This window comes from Heptranchias perlo, chromosome 15 (assembly GCF_035084215.1).
Source record: "Heptranchias perlo isolate sHepPer1 chromosome 15, sHepPer1.hap1, whole genome shotgun sequence".
Lineage (NCBI taxonomy): Eukaryota > Metazoa > Chordata > Chondrichthyes > Hexanchiformes > Hexanchidae > Heptranchias > Heptranchias perlo.
The window spans coordinates 35,311,314-35,329,075 of record NC_090339.1 but is presented as its reverse complement, the minus strand read 5'-3'; the positions used below and the strand labels follow the sequence as shown (position 1 = coordinate 35,329,075).

The 17,762-nt window shown below is 41.4% G+C and overlaps 1 protein-coding gene across 1 annotated transcript in view; it reads left to right on the top strand.

Moving 5' to 3' along the window:
* The window catches only part of LOC137332796 (solute carrier organic anion transporter family member 2A1-like), a 46,659-nt gene extending 34,037 nt beyond the window's left edge, over positions 1–12,622 (top strand). Inside the window, exons 11-14 of the mRNA XM_067996733.1 lie at positions 102–253; positions 5,210–5,274; positions 6,680–6,800; positions 10,650–12,622. Coding sequence (XP_067852834.1) covers positions 102–253; positions 5,210–5,274; positions 6,680–6,800; positions 10,650–10,788 — 477 coding nt within the window. The 3' untranslated portion in view covers positions 10,789–12,622. The remainder of the gene's footprint in view (positions 1–101; positions 254–5,209; positions 5,275–6,679; positions 6,801–10,649) is intronic.
* The last annotated feature ends 5,140 nt before the right edge of the window (positions 12,623–17,762 follow it).

Below are 17,762 nucleotides of genomic sequence, written 5' to 3'. Positions count from 1 at the left end.
ATAAACAGCATGAAGACAGAAGGACTTAGGCAGCATCTGACCCAGGTGCAAGACAAGTAATCAGCATTAACATTCTAATATTTCTCTCTTCTCCACAACAGAATTACACAGATTGTGTATGCAGTGACTATGCAGAGCCAGGGCCATGCCACGTTCCGTGCTTTCACCTTTTTATTTCATTCCTCTTCCTCCTTGGAGTCCTCATGCTGATCTGCTGTCTGTGTTATACTCCATCATTAATGCTGATTCTCAGGTAACATACATACCATATGACCCCACTTATCCTGCTACAGCATCCTGTACCACATAATACTGCATCCTATTCTGAGTGATGTTGCATCCTATACACCATGTTACTATTCCTCATATTGTTAGTGTTACTATACTTTCTGCCATATTTGCGACTACTTTCCAAAAGTAGCTGGATAAACATCTAGTTAGGAACAGAACTAAAGGCAGTAATGATAGAAATAATCAAATACTCTATGGAATTCTATGAATGCTGTTTTGCTACTGCTGCATGCATGCAATTACTGCAATTACGAAGATTTGAGTAGGATAAATTGTAATCTATATTATTTTTTTTAAATATCCTTTTTGCCCATCTGTTATTTTGGGTGTTACTTTTCCTGCTCAAGTTAGAAACAGGCTACCAAAATTTCTTGTGCACTGATGCTAGCTACAGTGGGGTTGTGGAGGGGTGTGTGTCATCATACAGTTTTAAGTAGGTCTGCCCTATGGCTCCTCATAGTGCTCTGATTTTCCATTTTAGTGTCTCAGAACTGGGGAGAGAGGGAGAGAGAGAGAGAGAGAGAGAGAAAGAGATGGTCAGACAGACAGAAAGTCAAAGAAAAAGAAATCCAGAAAGAGCAGAAACGGATAGTGGGAGACAAATAACTAGAGAATGGGCAGATGAGCAGAGAGACAGGTACATGAAGAGAACGACAATTTTTTTAAATTTTTGTCCGCAAGCAATACTATGGGAGATCAGCTAGTGTTAGAATGATATTCTGGAGTTTCACTACATGACTTTCAGTTCCACAGCAACAACTTGCATTTATATAGCACCTTTAACATACTAAAGCGTCCCAGGCGCTTCACAGGAACGTAATCAGACAAAAATTGTCAGTGAGCCATAGAAAGAGATATTAAGACTGGGAACCAAAATCTTAGTCAAAGAGAGTTTTAAGGAGGGTCTACAAAGAGGAGAGAAAGGTGGAAAGGCGGAGGGATTTAGGTAGGGAATTCCAGAGCGTAGGGCCTAGACTGTTGAAGGCACGTACCCAATGGGTGGGGTGAAGGAAGTGGGGGATCGACAAGAGGTCAGAGTTGGAGGAATGCAGAGTTCTCAGAGGATTGTATGGCTGGATGTGGTTACAGAGATGGGGAGGGGTGAGACCATGGAGGGATTTAAACAAGAGGATAAGAATTTTAAATTGGAGGCTTTGGTGGATCGGAGTGATGGGTGAATGAGACTTTGTGTGAGTTAGGATACAGGTAACAGAATTTTGGATGAGCTTAAGTTTATGGACCAGGGAGAAATTTCACAGAATTTTATGTTCTTCCTAGTTTTCCCAATAGTTATTTACCTCCCTCAGGTGATTAGATAAATTGAGGAAAGAGCAGGATAATGAAGATTAATAGAGTCAGTTGAAAGGAGAATGCCTAATGGGCCGTGGTTCCTAAATTCTCAGTACATTGTTACCAATGATAATATAACTGTATCCACAAAAGGATTGTTGAAGCACCTTGTTGAAGTAATTGGGGCATTCTGATGAATCCTTGACCTCACCAACAATGCCATTCCACCATTTGCTGTTTCCAGTGGGGTTCTGCAGGGCTCAATTCTGGGTTCCTTGCTTTTTGTGATATAAAATAATGATTTGGACTTGAATGTAGGGGGCGTGATTAAGAAGTTTGCAGATGATACAAAAATTATGTGGTTGATAGTGAGGAGGAAAGCTGTAGACCGCAGGAAGATATTAATGGACTGGTCAGGTGGACAGAAAAGTGGCGAATGGAATTCAATCCGGAGAAGAGTGAGGTAATGCTTTTGGGAAGGGCAAACAAGGCAAGGGAATACACAATAAATGGGAGGATACTGAGAGGTGTAGAGGAAGTGAGGGACCTTAGAGTGCATGTCCACAGATTCCTGAAGGTAGCAGAACAGGTAGATAAGGTAGTTAAGAAAGCATATGGAATAATTCCTTTTATTAGCTGATGCATAGAATATAAGAGCAGGGAGGTTATGCTAGAACTGTATAAAACACTAGTTAGGCCACAGCTTGAGTTCTTTGTACAGTTCTGGTCACCACAGTTAAGGAAGGATGTAATTGCACTAGAGAGGGTACAAAGGAGATTTACGAGGATGTTGCCAGGACTGGAGAATTTTAGCTATGAGGAAAGATGGGATAGGCTGGGGTTGTTTTCTTTGGAACAGAGGAGGCTGAGGGATGATTTAATTGAGGTGTACAAAATTATGAGAGGCCTAGATAGCGTGGACAGGAAGGACCTATTTCCCTTAGCAGAGATGTCAATACCTAGGGGGCATAGATTTAACGTGATTGGTAGAAGGATTAGAGGGGAGCGGAGGAAAACATTTTTCACGCAGAGGGAAATGGGCCAAATAGTCTTTTCTCATCCCTAGTTTTTCTTGCATTCATTTCCCCTCAAAGAAAACTTGTGTTCCATGATTCCCATACCTCTGTTGAACCAGAATTGACTTACAATAGCTGTCACTTTACAGACAGGGGTCTGGAACTCACTGCCTGAAAAGGTGGTAGAGGAAGAACCCTCATCACATTTAAAAAGTACCTGGACATGCACCTGAAGTGCCGTGACCTACAAGGCTACGGACCAAGTGCTGGAAAGTGGGATTAGGCTGGGTGGCTCATTTTCGGCCGGCACGGACACGATAGGCCAAATGGCCTCCTTCTGTACTGTAAATTTTCTATGATTCTGCCACAGTAGTCATGGCAAAAACATTGGTGTTGTTCCAAATACATCTGGAAGCTACAATCGGACACAGGATACTAGAGGCAGAAGTTTTAATGGGCCAAATAGCCTTTTCTCATCCCTAGTTGTTCTTGCACTCATTTCCCCTCAAAGAAGACTTGTGTTCCATGATTCCCTTACCTCTGTTGAACCAGAAGTGATACTCAATAGCTGTCACTTTAAATTATTCTGTTGTTTTGTTTTTTTAAGACAATGAAGACATAAAGCAATTCAAGAAAGATTTTTGATCAGCTTAGTGGAGTTTCTAGTTTCTAACTTAATAGAAGCACCTTTATAAGAGTACAAAAAAGCATTCAACAAGAAAGAGCCATTCATTTCATCAAGCCCATTTCTTCCATAGATGATGTACAATCTACCCAACTCTAACCAAACCACAACATTTCTCCCTACTCCTGGTTTATGTGCAATGTAAGCACAAGGGGACCCACTCATTGAAGTCAATTCTCCTGTTCATTCTTTTAAGTGCCAATAGGACAGGAAGCAACCCAATTATCACCACCTTTGCCATAAACTAACCAATTTATATAACTTACATAGTGTCTCATATTTATATAAAAAAAGGATCATTAATGACTCTAAAGCCACTTGGCTTCTTAGTTATTGCAAAAATTGTTTGTCCAACATACAGCTATGCTACCCAAGCTTATTCAAGTAAGAAAAGTCTTTCTTCTGGCACCTTCCATTATGAAAGTAATTCATTTTTTTCTCTGATTCAGTTTAAAGCCACACAATTTTTGTCCTTATTTTACTAACTTCCACTTATTAGCAGCAAGCTCAAGGATATTTGTAGTAAAAATACATATATCTTTACAAAGGATGATGTTATGGAGTGTCTATGGATGTTATTTATATGGACTTCCAGAAGGCATTCGACAAGGCTCCACATAAGAGACTGTTAACTAAAATGAGAGCACAAGGAATTAGTGGCAGCCTACTGGCTTCAATAGGGAATTAGTTAGGAGGTAGGAGTTAGACAGTAGGGATAACGGCACTTAAATTGGCAAGATGTGACTAGTGGTGTCCCCCGGGCATCTGTATTGGAGCCATAGCTTTTCATTATATTATAAATGACTTGGATGAAGGAATAGATAACTGTATATCTAAGTTTGCTGACCACACTAAGTTGGGTGGCACAGTAGATAGTGTAGATGGGAGCAGAAAGTTGCAAAGGGACATTGTTAAATTAAGTGAGTGGGCAAAACTGTGGCAGATGAAGTTTAATGTGGGAAAGTGTAGGGTCATCCACTTTGCACCTAAGACAGATAGATCAAAGTATTTTCTAAATGGCGAGAAGTTAGGAACTGTAGATGAGCAGAGAGATTATGGGGTCCAAATACAGAAATCACCAAAAGCTAATGGACAGGTACAAAAAATAATTAAAAAGACTAATCGAATGTTGACCTTTATCACAAGAAGGCTGGAATACAATGGGGTGGAAATTATGTTATAGCTGTATAGCTCTGGTTAGACCCCATCTGGAGTACTGCATTCAGTTCTGGGCACCGCACCTCAGGAAGGACATATTGGTCTTGGAGCACAGATTCACCAGAATGATACCGGGGCCAAAAGGGTTAAATTATGAGGACAGGTTGCACAGACTGGGCTTGTATTCCCTCCAATATAGAAGATTAAGGGGTGATCTAATTCAGGTGCTAAAGATGATTAATGGATTTGATAGGGTAAATAGAGAGAAACTATTTCCTCTGGTGGGAGAGTCCAGAACAAAGGGGCATAATCTTAACATTAGAGCTAGGCCATTTAGGGGTAATGTCAGAAAGCACTTCTTCACACAAATGGTAGTTGAAATCTGGAACTCTCCCCCAAAAAGCTGTTGAGGCTAGGTCAATTGAAAATTTCCAAAACTGAGATTGATATTAGGTAAGGGTATTAAGGATTACAGAACCAAGGTGGGTAGATAGAGTTAAGATACAGATCAGCCATGATCTAATTGCATAGTAGAACAGGCTCAGTGGGGAGCTAAATGGCCTACTCCTGTTCCTATGTTCCTAAGAGTTGGTATTGCATAGCTCTTCACTGTACATGCAGTGCTAGTCCATTAATTATAATAATCAGTGAGAAGTAGGAAATATCTCAGTCCTAAATAATAAACATTCAGAGTTTAAAACTTGTGAATGAGTGACTGGAGACTGATCAGGCACCTATTCAACATCATCTGTTTTCTCTTCAACTTTAGGGCAGTATCCAAGGAAACCACATCATTTGCGGTCGGAATTCAATCCGTCTTACTCCAAGTACTGGGTAACCATTGTTTATTTATGTCTGTTCAGAATGTTACTCGGATGGGAAGTAGTACAGCATTTTCCAATAAAGTTTCACTCTTGCCTCCTCATTTCTATAGCAACTGTTATTTTGACATACTCTCATCTATATTTAGACAGATTCTGTCAGTTTAGATTCTTCTTTTAATGAAGAACAGGAGAATGCCTATTTCTCTCCATAATTGACAACCAACTCATGAAATTGTGGGACTGTGTAGCTTTGAAACAGGCATTTAACAGTTTTGTTAATAAGCTGATAATTACAGAGAAAGCAGGCAGTCTTCCAATTTAATTGAGAGATTTCACACCAGAATTGTTGAATTTCATTCTTCTATGCTGTTCACTCTCGTCATTATTCATCTCTCTTAGATATCACTGGACTGAAAGGTCCTTGCCCCACCCCGATAACCATCTGCTGATTGTATTGATTGTACAGCTCCCCTGCTGAGCTCCTTTTGAGAGCAGCCAGTCTGCCTTTTTTGCTTTGTCGAGCAGGAAGAAGAGTATAAAGAGAGAAAAAACCTTCAATGACTCATCCCCATTTTTTCTTTTTCTCTTTGAATTTTTCTTCATGACATACTGCTTCAGACTACTTCGAACAAATTAGCCTTGTGCATAGCTCTTGGCCATGGGTAATCTGAGGGCAGATTATTCCAAAATTCTCCTCCTTGCTTTCAAGGCTCACCGTGGCCACACCCCACCCTACCTCAGTGATCTTTTCCATATTTATATTAACACACTCACCTTCCACCACTCTTGTCATCGCCATCCCTGCTTTCCAAAATCTCTGGAATATAAATCCTTCTCTTTTGACTCTGCTTTCTGCACTCCAGTCTAACTCTCTACGTTTTCCCTTTCTTGTTCCTGCTGGTATCCACCATTTGTTCCCTCTCAATATAAAGATATTTTCCACCACATGAGAAGTACTATAGAAATGCAAGTTGTTGTTATTGCTATGATATCATGTAAAAAAATTACTGGGTCAAAAATATTAAGGAAATACAATGTCCCCAGTTAGTTTGGTCATATGGTTAAAAGGTATAATATCAAACAGTCATTGTTTGTAACATGAGAAATGTTATGCAGTGTTATATAAGAGTCTACAGCACAGAAACAGGCCATTCGACTCAACTGGTCTATGCCAGCATTTATTCTCCACATGAGCCGCCGCCGCCTCCTCCTCCCACCCCTTTCCATCTAACCCTATCAGCATAACCTTCTATTCCTTTCTCTCTCATGTGCTTATCTATTTTCCCCTTAAATGCATCTATGCTGTTCACCTCAACGACCCCTTGTGGTGGCGAGTTCATACAACAGGAAGCAATTAGCACCATGCCGCAGCCTATGATTGCTCTGCTAATGTTTATGTCATTGCTCTTTTGCAGGTTGGCTTCCTGGTCCTATCCTGTTTGGAATTATTATTGACAGCACCTGTATCCAGTGGGAGTACAAATGTGGACACACTGCCTCTTGCCAATATTATGACAATGACCTTTTCCGCATAAGGTATTGAGAAAATACATTATTCTTTATACTGGATTATCTCACTGTCCAATTCACATCTGAGCAACAGCGCAAAAGATGCAGAATAAATGAGTACAGGACCTCTTCACAGTATAAACTGTTCACAAATCAGACACGTTAGCCCAAATTTTCCAATTGGGACATTCAATTTGTATGTTCAAAGTGGGCAATCACAATTGGAAAAGTGGGTGGAATCTGTTACACTGGATCTCTGCTCACTTTACGTCATGTGAGCAGCAATGAAACAAAAAATGTAGTCAGTAATGGTTGCTGGATAGAGATTTGGCAGCAGCTTGTAAGTTGGCTTCAAAATCACTTTCAAATGCCTTTGCCATTATGCCTAGGAACGGTAGATGCCTTCATTAAAATCTCTCTCCACAAAAGAGGGTGGGTACTTCTGGGGCCCACAGTTACTTCTGGGGACCTGGTGGAGCAGGTCCCCAACCCATTTTCCACCCCTACTGCCTCTGAACATGGAGCAGACTGTCCCTTTAGGCTCTCGTGAGCCTTTCTGCCGATTGCTCCAGTAACATTATTGGTACCAATCGGATTTGCAATGAGAATCCCCTCTTTGACGTTTTTGGAAGAATAGGAGGACCTATAGAGGGATGCCAGCCAGGTTGTACTACACAAGTGGTACTCTGTGCCCAACTGCCACAACCCACAAACCTACATCCACAGTCGTCGACAACAACAACAACTTGCATTTATATAGCACATTTAACGTAGTAAAATATCCCAAGGCGCTTCACAGGAGCATTATTAAACAAAATTTGACACTGAGCCACATAAGGAGATACTGGGACAGTTGGTCAAAGAGGTAGGTTTTAAGTAGCATCTTAAAAGTGGAGAGTAGAGACTGAGAGGTTTAGGGAGGGATTTCCAGAGCTTAGGGTGTGGGCAGCTGAAGGCATAGCCGACAATGGTGGAGCAATTAAAATCAGGGATGCGCAGGAGGCAAGAATTGGAAGAGCGCAGAGATCTTGAGGATTGTAGGGCTGGAGGAGGTTACAGAGAAAGGGAGGGGCGAGGCCATGGACGGATTTGAAAACAAGGATGAGCATTTTAAAATCGAGGCGTTCCCAGATCGGGAGCCAATGTAGGTCAGCAAGCACAGGGGTAATAGGAGAACGCGACTTGGTGCAAATTAGGATACAGGCAGCAGGGTTTTAGATGAGCTCAAGTTTATGGAGGGTGGAAGATGGGAGGCCGACTAGGACAGCATTGAAATAGTTGAGTCCAGAGGTAACAAAGGAATGGATGAGGGTTTCAGCAGCAGATGAGGTGAGGTGGGGTGGAGACGGGCAATGTTACAGATGTGGAAGTAGGTGTTCTTGGTGATGGAGTGGATGTGTGGTCGGAAGCTCATCTCAGGGTCAAATAGGATGCCGAGGTTGCGAACGGTCTGGCTCAGCCTCAGACAGTGGCCAGGGAGAAGGATGGAGTTGGTGGCTAGGGAACTGAGTTTGCGGCGGGGACCAAAGACAATGGCTTCGGTCTTCCCCATATTTAGTTGGAGGAAATTTGTCAAACAAGCAGTGTGACAAATGAGAGACAGTGGAGGAGTCGAGAGAGGTGGCGGTGAGGTAGAGCTGGGTGTCGTCAGCGTACATGAGGAATCTGATGTGTTTTCGGATGATGTCAAAGGTGAACATACATCACTTTGGCAGATGATTGGTGCATATGAAAACTCCTTTTCCCAAAGAAAATTGCGACGGCTAATCCAATGGCACTGCTAAGATATGTGAATGCCTGACTAACTGTAATGTTGGATGCCTCCTCAGAAGCACCCCAATTACAGTATGTCATGTTTTCTGTGGCACTATTTGAAAGAAGGCATTCCAGAGTGATCAAAAGACAGCAATGCTTCACTGACTGCACCTGCCAAAATGCCACCAACCAGACGGTCGATTTTCCTAACTCTTGCAGATGGGTAATGTTCACTTCTCCGAGCACAAAGGACATGAAAAAGGGATGGAGACCTCTTTCGCTGTGTCTCGGATGGAGACCTCTTTCGCTGTGTCTCGGATGGAGACCTCTTTCGCTGTGTCTCTTCCCCTTTAGTGTTGCCCCAAGGTTTCCAGGCTTTCTTGTTGGGGCACAGCTGGATCATGGAGAACTGTCTTAACAACAACAGCTGCTGCTACTTGCATTTATGTAGTGCCTTTAACATAGAAAAATGTCCCAGAGTTCAGGTCATCAGAGAGCTAGATGCAGAGCCATGCCATCTGCAAAGATACCTGCACCTACCATGCAGCATAAAGTCGGCACATCCAACAACTGTAACAGTAAGTTGTAGCCTGAAACTTGGTTCCACCTGCTGCAGGCATGCTACAGTACTGATCTATGGGGATGGTGTCATTAAGTGGCACAGCGGGCTACTCTCCTCCCAGTCATTTCATGCAGCACAACCTAGACTTTAGCAAATGTAAGGAATCTTACAACACCAGGTTATAGTCCAACAATTTTATTTTAAAATCACAAGCTTTCGGAGATTATCCCCTTCGTCAGGTCGATTCACCTGACGAAGGGGATAATCTCCGAAAGCTTGCGATTTTAAAATAAAATTGTTGGACTATAACCTGGTGTTGTAAGATTCCTTACATTTGTCCACCCCAGTCCATCACCGGCATCTCCACATCATAGACTTTAGCAGCCATCAAACAAGATGCTGGATTACTCAGTTACTCACCTGCAGACTCATGCGTGCATCTTGGGTTTTCTTTCCCTTCATTTCTGCTGGTCACTTTTTTGGTTATCTTTCCCTTCAGCCTTGGTAAAGGTTGCTCATGGACTGAGAGGCCTTCAGAGCCTTTCCAAAGGCTTTCAGAATTCTTGTCACCCTGTTGCAACAGTCCCCAATAATTGTCTCGGTTTGTTTAAATTTCACATATGTGCAGTTTTCTGCTCCCACTATTAGGGTGCAACCTGAACTCATCCAAATCTGCACCTGGTGCTGTGGGTAATTATGATAGTGAACTGACCTCTGAAAATTGGATGAAAATAGCACAGTTCCATTTGTGTCAGTGAAAATTCCACTTATAACCATTTGGGCATAAACTATGCTCACATTGGAATATTTAGGCTACTTTAAATAAAGAAAGCAAAACAGATCAACATATCTACATGAGTACATCTCCCCACTGTAATCTTTTACAGTTTAGTCTAATACACAGTACATTTCCCACTATAATCCTGTATGGTTTTGTGTATTTACACAAGTACATTTTCCCCACAGTAATGCTGTACTATTTATTATATTTACAAAAGCACATTTTCCCATAATCCTATATTGTTTACTACATTTCACTGCAGTAATAATGTATTGTTTAGTATGTTTACATGAAACTAATTTCCATTCTGTATTCCTGCACTGTTTAGTACATTTAGTGATACATTTCCCTACTGAATTCTTACACAATTTAGTATATTTATATCAGTACATATTCCTGTAGTCCTGCACTGTTTAATGTATTTATGAGTACATTTCCCCAGAAAAATCCTGTACTGTTTGATATATTTCCAACAGTAATGATATAAGGAAATATACTGTCTGGTATAATTTCCCTACAGTAATCCTATACTGTTCAGTACATTTACTCGACTACATTTGTCCATAACCAGTAATATTTCTTTTATTTACACAAGTATATTTCCTCTTAGTAATTATGCGTTATTTATTTACACAACTACATTCCCCCACGCTAATCCTTTACTACTGATTTCATGCTGCTAGCTGCCATTTTTCATGTAATCGGTACATTATGATAGCGTAGGAGGTTAAACCAAGCGGATCTTGGATGATTTAATGTTCTCTCTGTTCTTGCTCAGGTTCATGGGCTTCCAGATTCTTTCCCTAGTGGTCACTCTCATGTGCTTTCTTGTCGTTTACTATGTAATGCGACAAAATCCACCCAAGATTACGGACACAACAGCAAAAGAGATATGTGCAGAGTCTGTGGAGTTATAAGAAAGCAGAATTCTACTGAGTGTAAAGCAATTAATGAAGCTCCATTTGATGAAGTACAAAATAAAGGTTGCAAGAGAATGCAGTTAGCCCACACACACAGCTATTACATTTATGTATACACACTGACATATACATATGTGTTGATATTTTCTACTATACGTACATATACATTCAGAATATATTTGGATAGCTAATGCACACATATAGATACATAGATATAAAGAGGTCTCTCTGTATTTGGGGGGTGTCTACTGAGGTTTCTCTGTATTATGGTCTCCCTGTGTTTGAGAGGAGTCTCTATTGGGGTAGATAAAAAATTTTAAAATACTAAATGCTGGAAATCTGAAATAAAAATAAAAGGAGCATAAGAAAATCCAGAGAAAGATTAGGTCATCTGGCCCATCAAATCATCAAACAGGTGAGCGGGACTAATTGATTAGCACTTTCAAAGAACTGGCACAGGCACGTTGCGCCAAATGGCCGCCTCCTATGCTGTATGATTCTATGAAATCCACACCATTTGGAGTCCATGTATGATTCTTCTATCGTGTTCTACCCTTCCACACTGCATATTGACCCTCTACTTTAGTAAAAACTAAAGGGCTGGTTCCTTCATTGAGTGCTCTTCGAGAGTGCAGGTTTGGAAATTATGGGCCTGCAGCTCATAAATCCCTTCCTCTACTTCCCTGAAAAAAAATCAAGCAGTGCTGTTAATATCTCAAAAAGCCTCTATCCCCTTCTTAACAGATATTGATCCATTCCCTTTTTAAAGATACCAACTGACCACAAATTAACTACCTTCTCTGGGAGTTTCTCTCACACATACACTCTCCTGTGGGAGAAAACAGCTTTTTTCTAATCTTTAACCTTACTTGAGGCTTGTTAATTTTGTGCTTGTATCCTCTGGGTCATGCTCATTGTCCAAGTTAAACAGCTTGCTTATTTCAACCTCATCAATATTTTTTTATTATCTTTTATTATTTTGAAGATCTGTATCATGTCTCCTCCAGGTCTTTTGCCCAGCAATATAAGTTTAGATGCATGAGTCTTTCTTCATAACATAACACCTAAAGCCTGGAATAATCATGGTTACTCTTTTCTAAACCCTTTCCAATGAATCTATATCCTTTCTGAGGTACCTCACATTGATCAGATGCTTTCAGAGAATGATCAACGATCATGCCTTAGACATTTTTCTTTTCAGCTCTGCAAACCATTGAGGTTAACTTCCATGGCCACTCAATTTCCTACTAAAATAGGACCCTATAATGATGTTTAAATTAGTTTAGGTAGCCTAACCCCTGCTTGAAATTTTAGTGATGTTGCTCTTTAGGGGAGGTGCTTGATTGCATTCCACTGGGAATAGGTTTGCCTGGCCCCATAATGAAACTGGCCTCTCTAAAATAAGATCTCTTCAGGGGGATTTTATTTTAGCTTCTTTTGTTTATACCTAGTTTGGGTGAAATTTCAATGGTATTACTCCTTTGGGGAGGCACCTATTGAATTCAGGTGGGTTTGGGTTTAGCCCAATCCCAGTATTCGTATATGCGCCTATCTTAATAAAGGAGCCTTTCATGTTATTTCAAGTTATGATTTTCTTATTTTAGTAACTCATGTTATTTGCTTTGTTTGAAAACAGTTTGGGTTAGTCATGCCCCAGGAATTTTAATGGTAACATCCCTTTAAGGGGCAGCACCTGTTGCATCCCGGTGGGATTGGACTTTGCTTAATCCCATTGTTCCAATGTAAAATATTCATGTTATATATGTTTATTGTTCCTGTATGAATTACTCTACATTTATCCACATTAAAATCTATTTTCTATATGTCCTTATATGATGTGTCCAAGTTACTCTGAAGATAATCAATCTGCTTTCTACTTATTACCTGCTCAAAGAGCTTTGTATCATCAGCAAATTTAATAATCGACACTTTGTTCCATATCTTTCACAAATAGTGTAAACATCAAGGGTCCTAGAACAGATCCCCATAGAACTCTACTTCCCAGAAAAAACATTTTCCATTGATCACCATCCTCTTGCCAAGCCAGTTCTCCACACATCTAGACAACAGGGGGAATTTTAACTTGACAGAGAGTGGGCACAGAGGCATTAAAAATGGAATGGGTGAATTACCCACTCTGTCGCCAATCCGTTGCGATTTTAAAATGCCTGATTTTTCAGGTGTATGAAGTGTCCACCTAAGTTAGGCAGGAGCATCACACATTAATGCAAATCAGAGGCATATTATACCAATAGGACCCCGGCGCCATTTTAACCAGGATGTCAGCGGGCCACCTGCAGTGGCTACCCCGACAGCAAGAACCTGGTCAGACCGTCGAACAGGTAAGTTTAAAACCTTCATTTGAAGGAGCAGGAGTGCTCTTGTGGCCCACAAAGGTAGTGTAGGCCTCCCCTGTCCGGACTCCCCTCTTCCTCCTGAACCGTCGACCACACCGGAACCCCTGCCCCACATTTACCTTAGGCCTGACGGGGGGCCTCTGAACTTTCCACCGCCTCCCACCGACCTCCCAGCGTTTTGGTCAGGTAGTTGGCCAGCAGCAAGTTGATGAGGCCTGGCCATTAAAATTGGTTGGGCCTCTCGCTGCCTCTCCTGGATGGGCAGGAGACTCATTAGGTCACTTTTTCACCTAGGTGTTAAAATTCCCACCAATGGATCAACTAATCCAAGAGCCTTAAGCTTCCTTACCAGTATCACATGAGCAAAGTTGTCTAATGCCTTTTGAAAATCAAAGTAAATTATATCTACTGGACTCAAAGAATTCCAGGTTTGTAAGGTATTACCTATAACCACTAAAACCATGCTGCCTATTCCTTTCATTGGTCATTTATGGCATCCAAAGCCCACAAGCTTTTTTTTCCCTATGGATGTTAGGCTAACTGACCTGTAATTGCCAGGTTCCTGCCTTACTTTTTTGAATATTGGTTCTATATTTGCTATCTTCCAGTACTCAGGTAGTTATCCAGAATTTATAGAGCACTGAAAAATATCAAGCATTACTAAATTCTTCCTTTATTTTGAGGTGTAGAAACCTTTCATCAGAACTGACAAACATCTGTATCTGAAATGTTAACCTAAAGTTTCAGATGATGATCGACATGTTTTGTTTTTTCTATTTGGGGATATTGTTCTTATGGAGCCTCTATTATGGGGAAGTCTATATTTTGTGGATTCTCCCTGTATTAAAAATCTCTCTGCATTGGAGGAGGTCTTTATATTTGGAGGCTTTTGGTATATTTGGAACAATCTCTCTTAGACAGTTCACAACCTGCAGATGTTTTCAAGTGATATTTCATTCCTATTTCCACCTGATTGTTTAATAGTAGGACAGAGTGAAGAATATTAGAGTACTTGACACAGCACCCCTGTGACCACAGCATCTCCCTCCCACAGCCACCACTGAGCAAAAGGGATAGCCTGGTCTTTGTTGTGGCATGACTAACTTGAAGGTGAAACTTGCAAGTACTAAATGAAAGGTGTTAAGGTGCTCCACTGCGAACATGCCTTGCACTTTCTATTGCTTGCAAAAGTGTAGGGGAAAGATTAAAAAAAAATTGTTGGCCCCAGCCTATATTCCTATGGGGGAACAGAAGCCCCAAATCATGGCTGGCCCACTCAATGCCTTGAAGCTTTATTTATTTATTTAATTTACGGCTGCCCTTGACTCCTGATTTCATCAGTTGAGGCCACACTTGTTTCATTAATTTGCAACTGCTTCCAAAATTAAAAGTTCAATTTATCTTTAAAACAATAAAAAAAATTACCTTACACTTAGTGTCAGGAGATCCAATTATGAAAATACGGTGCCATTGTAACAATTTAATTTTGTCTGTGTTGCTTGAGATGGATTTTTTTTTTACCATACATACTTCTTTAATGTTAATTTCAGTATTTCTTCCCATCAGTAAGCCAGAGACCTGAAACAAGGCCAGTTACCCTAGTGATTTGGAGTGTAAATTAGTATATGATGATTGTGCACAATCTCAAACATTTCAGGCCATTGTGAATGAAGCACTCTTTGTGATTCTTTGAGGGGTCAGGCATCATTGTATTCCTTTTGCACAGCCTAGGCTGATAATTCGGAGGCTCCGCTCACAGGTAAAACAGTGATTGATAGCTCACAATTACATTGAGCCCCTCCCCATCTTATAGACCTACAGGGGAGGGTTTTTCTATGTATATCTACTTTCTCAGAGACAAGGGGGGTAATTTTAACCCTAAAGAACGGGTAGGTTGGGGGTGGGTGGGAGGTAAAAATGACTAGTTTTTGAAGTGAGACAGCAACCAGGCTCCAAAGCACCCACTTCCGGGTTTAACCCACATGCATCAGAAAGCTGAAAGTCCCGTCCTCACTTAATGCCAGAGGGCTGATTGTTAAAGCGGCAATGCACCTCATTGCGATAGTTGATGCACTTAATTTTTTGTAAGTTATGACTTGCACGGGTTTCCCATGGCTTCTGATTCCCATCAGGTGAAAGCAGGCGAGAAAGGTTGGATCCATGAGGTGAGTGCCATTATTGTGGGCCATGAGGAGCAGGAGTGCTTCATCTAGGCCCAACAAGCTCACCTGGCGCGATCGGACTCCTGTGATCAGCTGCCACCCCCCACCAATGGTAGATGCTCCCCCCCACCGACACTTCACCTGGCCTCCAAACTCTTCTCCCAAACTGCGACCTCTTCACCCGACCTCTGACCTCCTCTCCCGAACTGCGACCTCTTACTCTTCTCCTAAAGATTTGGCAACAGGTTTGACTGGGAGGATTTTTGTGATTATGGGATGGAACTATTATATAGAAAGGTTGAGATAGGAGTTCTGCCATTTTATAGCAGCTCTGGAGAGAGCTAGGCAAATATCTTCATTGGCTGTCAAGAGAGCTTATAGTGGTTGCGCTTCATCTGCCTTTCAAATTCCTCCATAGCCTTGCCCCTCCTTACCTCTGTAACCTCCTTACAACCAGCCTTACAACCCTCCGAGATTTCTGCGCTCCTCCAATTTTGGCCTTTTGTGCATCCATGATTTTAATCACTCCACCATTGGTGGCCGTGCCTTCAGCTGCCTAGGCCCTAAGCTCTGGAATACCCTCCCTAAACCTCTCCGCCTCTCTACCTCACTTGTTTCGCCTTACCCTTCAACCCCATCCCATCACTTATCCTTCATCTTCCCACTACCCTGCCCCTTCCTACCAGCCCCTCACTCCAATCATGACCCCACCTTTTCCCATTTGAAATACCTGCTCAACCCTTGTATTCTCCTGTCCCCCTTTCTCCACCGTCACTCAGCTCACCTATCTGTTTGATCAAGTTTTTGGTCACCTGTCCTAATATGTGGCTCGATGTCAAATTTTGTTTGATAACGCTCCTGTGAAGCGCCTTGGGACATTTTGCTACGTTAAAGGCACTATATAAATGCAAGTTGTTGTTTTGTGTTTCACTCTCTCTCTTTTTCTACTCCTTCTCTGCTACTTCTCCCCATCTAACTCTTCTTTTTACCTCACTCTATTTTCTTCTACTTCTCTATGTATTTTCTTCTTTCTTTTCAGGTGGGAAGTGATGGGAGGCTTGACATGGTGTGGCAGAGAAAGGAGCTGTCAAAGGCTGCAAGCCGCATTAGGGGTGAAAAATGTGACCCTCAGTGACTCCTTTCCTACCCCCTCTCCCAATCACTTGTTTCGCCTTACTCTTCAACCCCATCCCATCACTTATCCTTCATCTTCCCACTACCCTGCCCCTTCCTACCAGCCCCTCACTCCAATCATGACCCCACCTTTTCCCATTTGAAATACCTGCTCAACCCTTGTATTCTCCTGTCCCCCTTTCTCCACCGTCACTCAGCTCACCTTTAATCCTCTATTCACTGCCCCCCCCCCCCCATTTCCACTCACCACCTCCAAGGGCAAGTGACAAGAGGCCAGAAGCATCCTCCCACCTTCTATTCTCCCTTTTCATCTGTTTCCTTCAAAGAGGCTGTGCTTGCTTTCAAAATTCAACTTAATTTTTGTTGAAAATCAAATTAGGCGGAAAGACATGGGGGGTGATTTTAAACCCCAAGAACGGGTAGGTTGGGGGCTGGTGGGAGTTGAAAATAGTTGTTTTTTGGGTTGCGACTACAGGCTTTATTTCCGGGTTTAACGTTGGTGCAGAAAAGTACAGGCTTTGCATTGGGAATGCAAAGTCCGAAAATTTTGCAGTTGTGATCCAAAAAAATAACATTTTAACTCCAACCCGTCCCCAACCCACCCGTTCTTGGGGTTTAAAATCACCCCCATGATCCATCTACCTTTTTCTATCTGTGTGAGTCCCTCTCCCCATCTGACTATGTCTCATAGATGTTAGCAATTAGAATCTGTCACAGAGGTGTAAGCAATTAGCATTTACCATTTTTGACTATCAGCAAAACAGATGAGATGATTAATTGGTTTCAAACTTCAACTATTTTTGATAATTGAACTACCATTAACATGAACAAAGACACACTCACTCTGATCCCCTTTCTCACCCTCTCTGACACGAGTCTGTTCCTCTCTTTATCAGCTTAATACACTTTCTAAAGTTTATAGAGCACAAAGCAAAAGCAACAACAGGTGTATAATTAGTACTCAGTCACTTTTTTCTCACTCATTTTTTAAAAAAAAACTCAATATAAATTTCATCTCAATAGAGTTTTTGAAACTTGACTTGTCATGTTTATTTGAACAAGAATTAGTATCCAACTTTGCAGACATTAATAGGAGGTATAGCAAGTAATTCTGATGACTAAAGGAAGCTGCAAGATGGTGGATTGGGCAAAAAAATGGTTGAAGGAATTTGATGTGTGAGGTGGTACATTTTGATTTTAAAAAGTTAAAATTATACTTTGAATGGGAGGTTTGATGATGTGGAAGAACAGAGTAGGTGTGCATGTTTCGAGGATTAGTCTTATTATTGAAGATTAATACAGCAGATATGCCTTTATG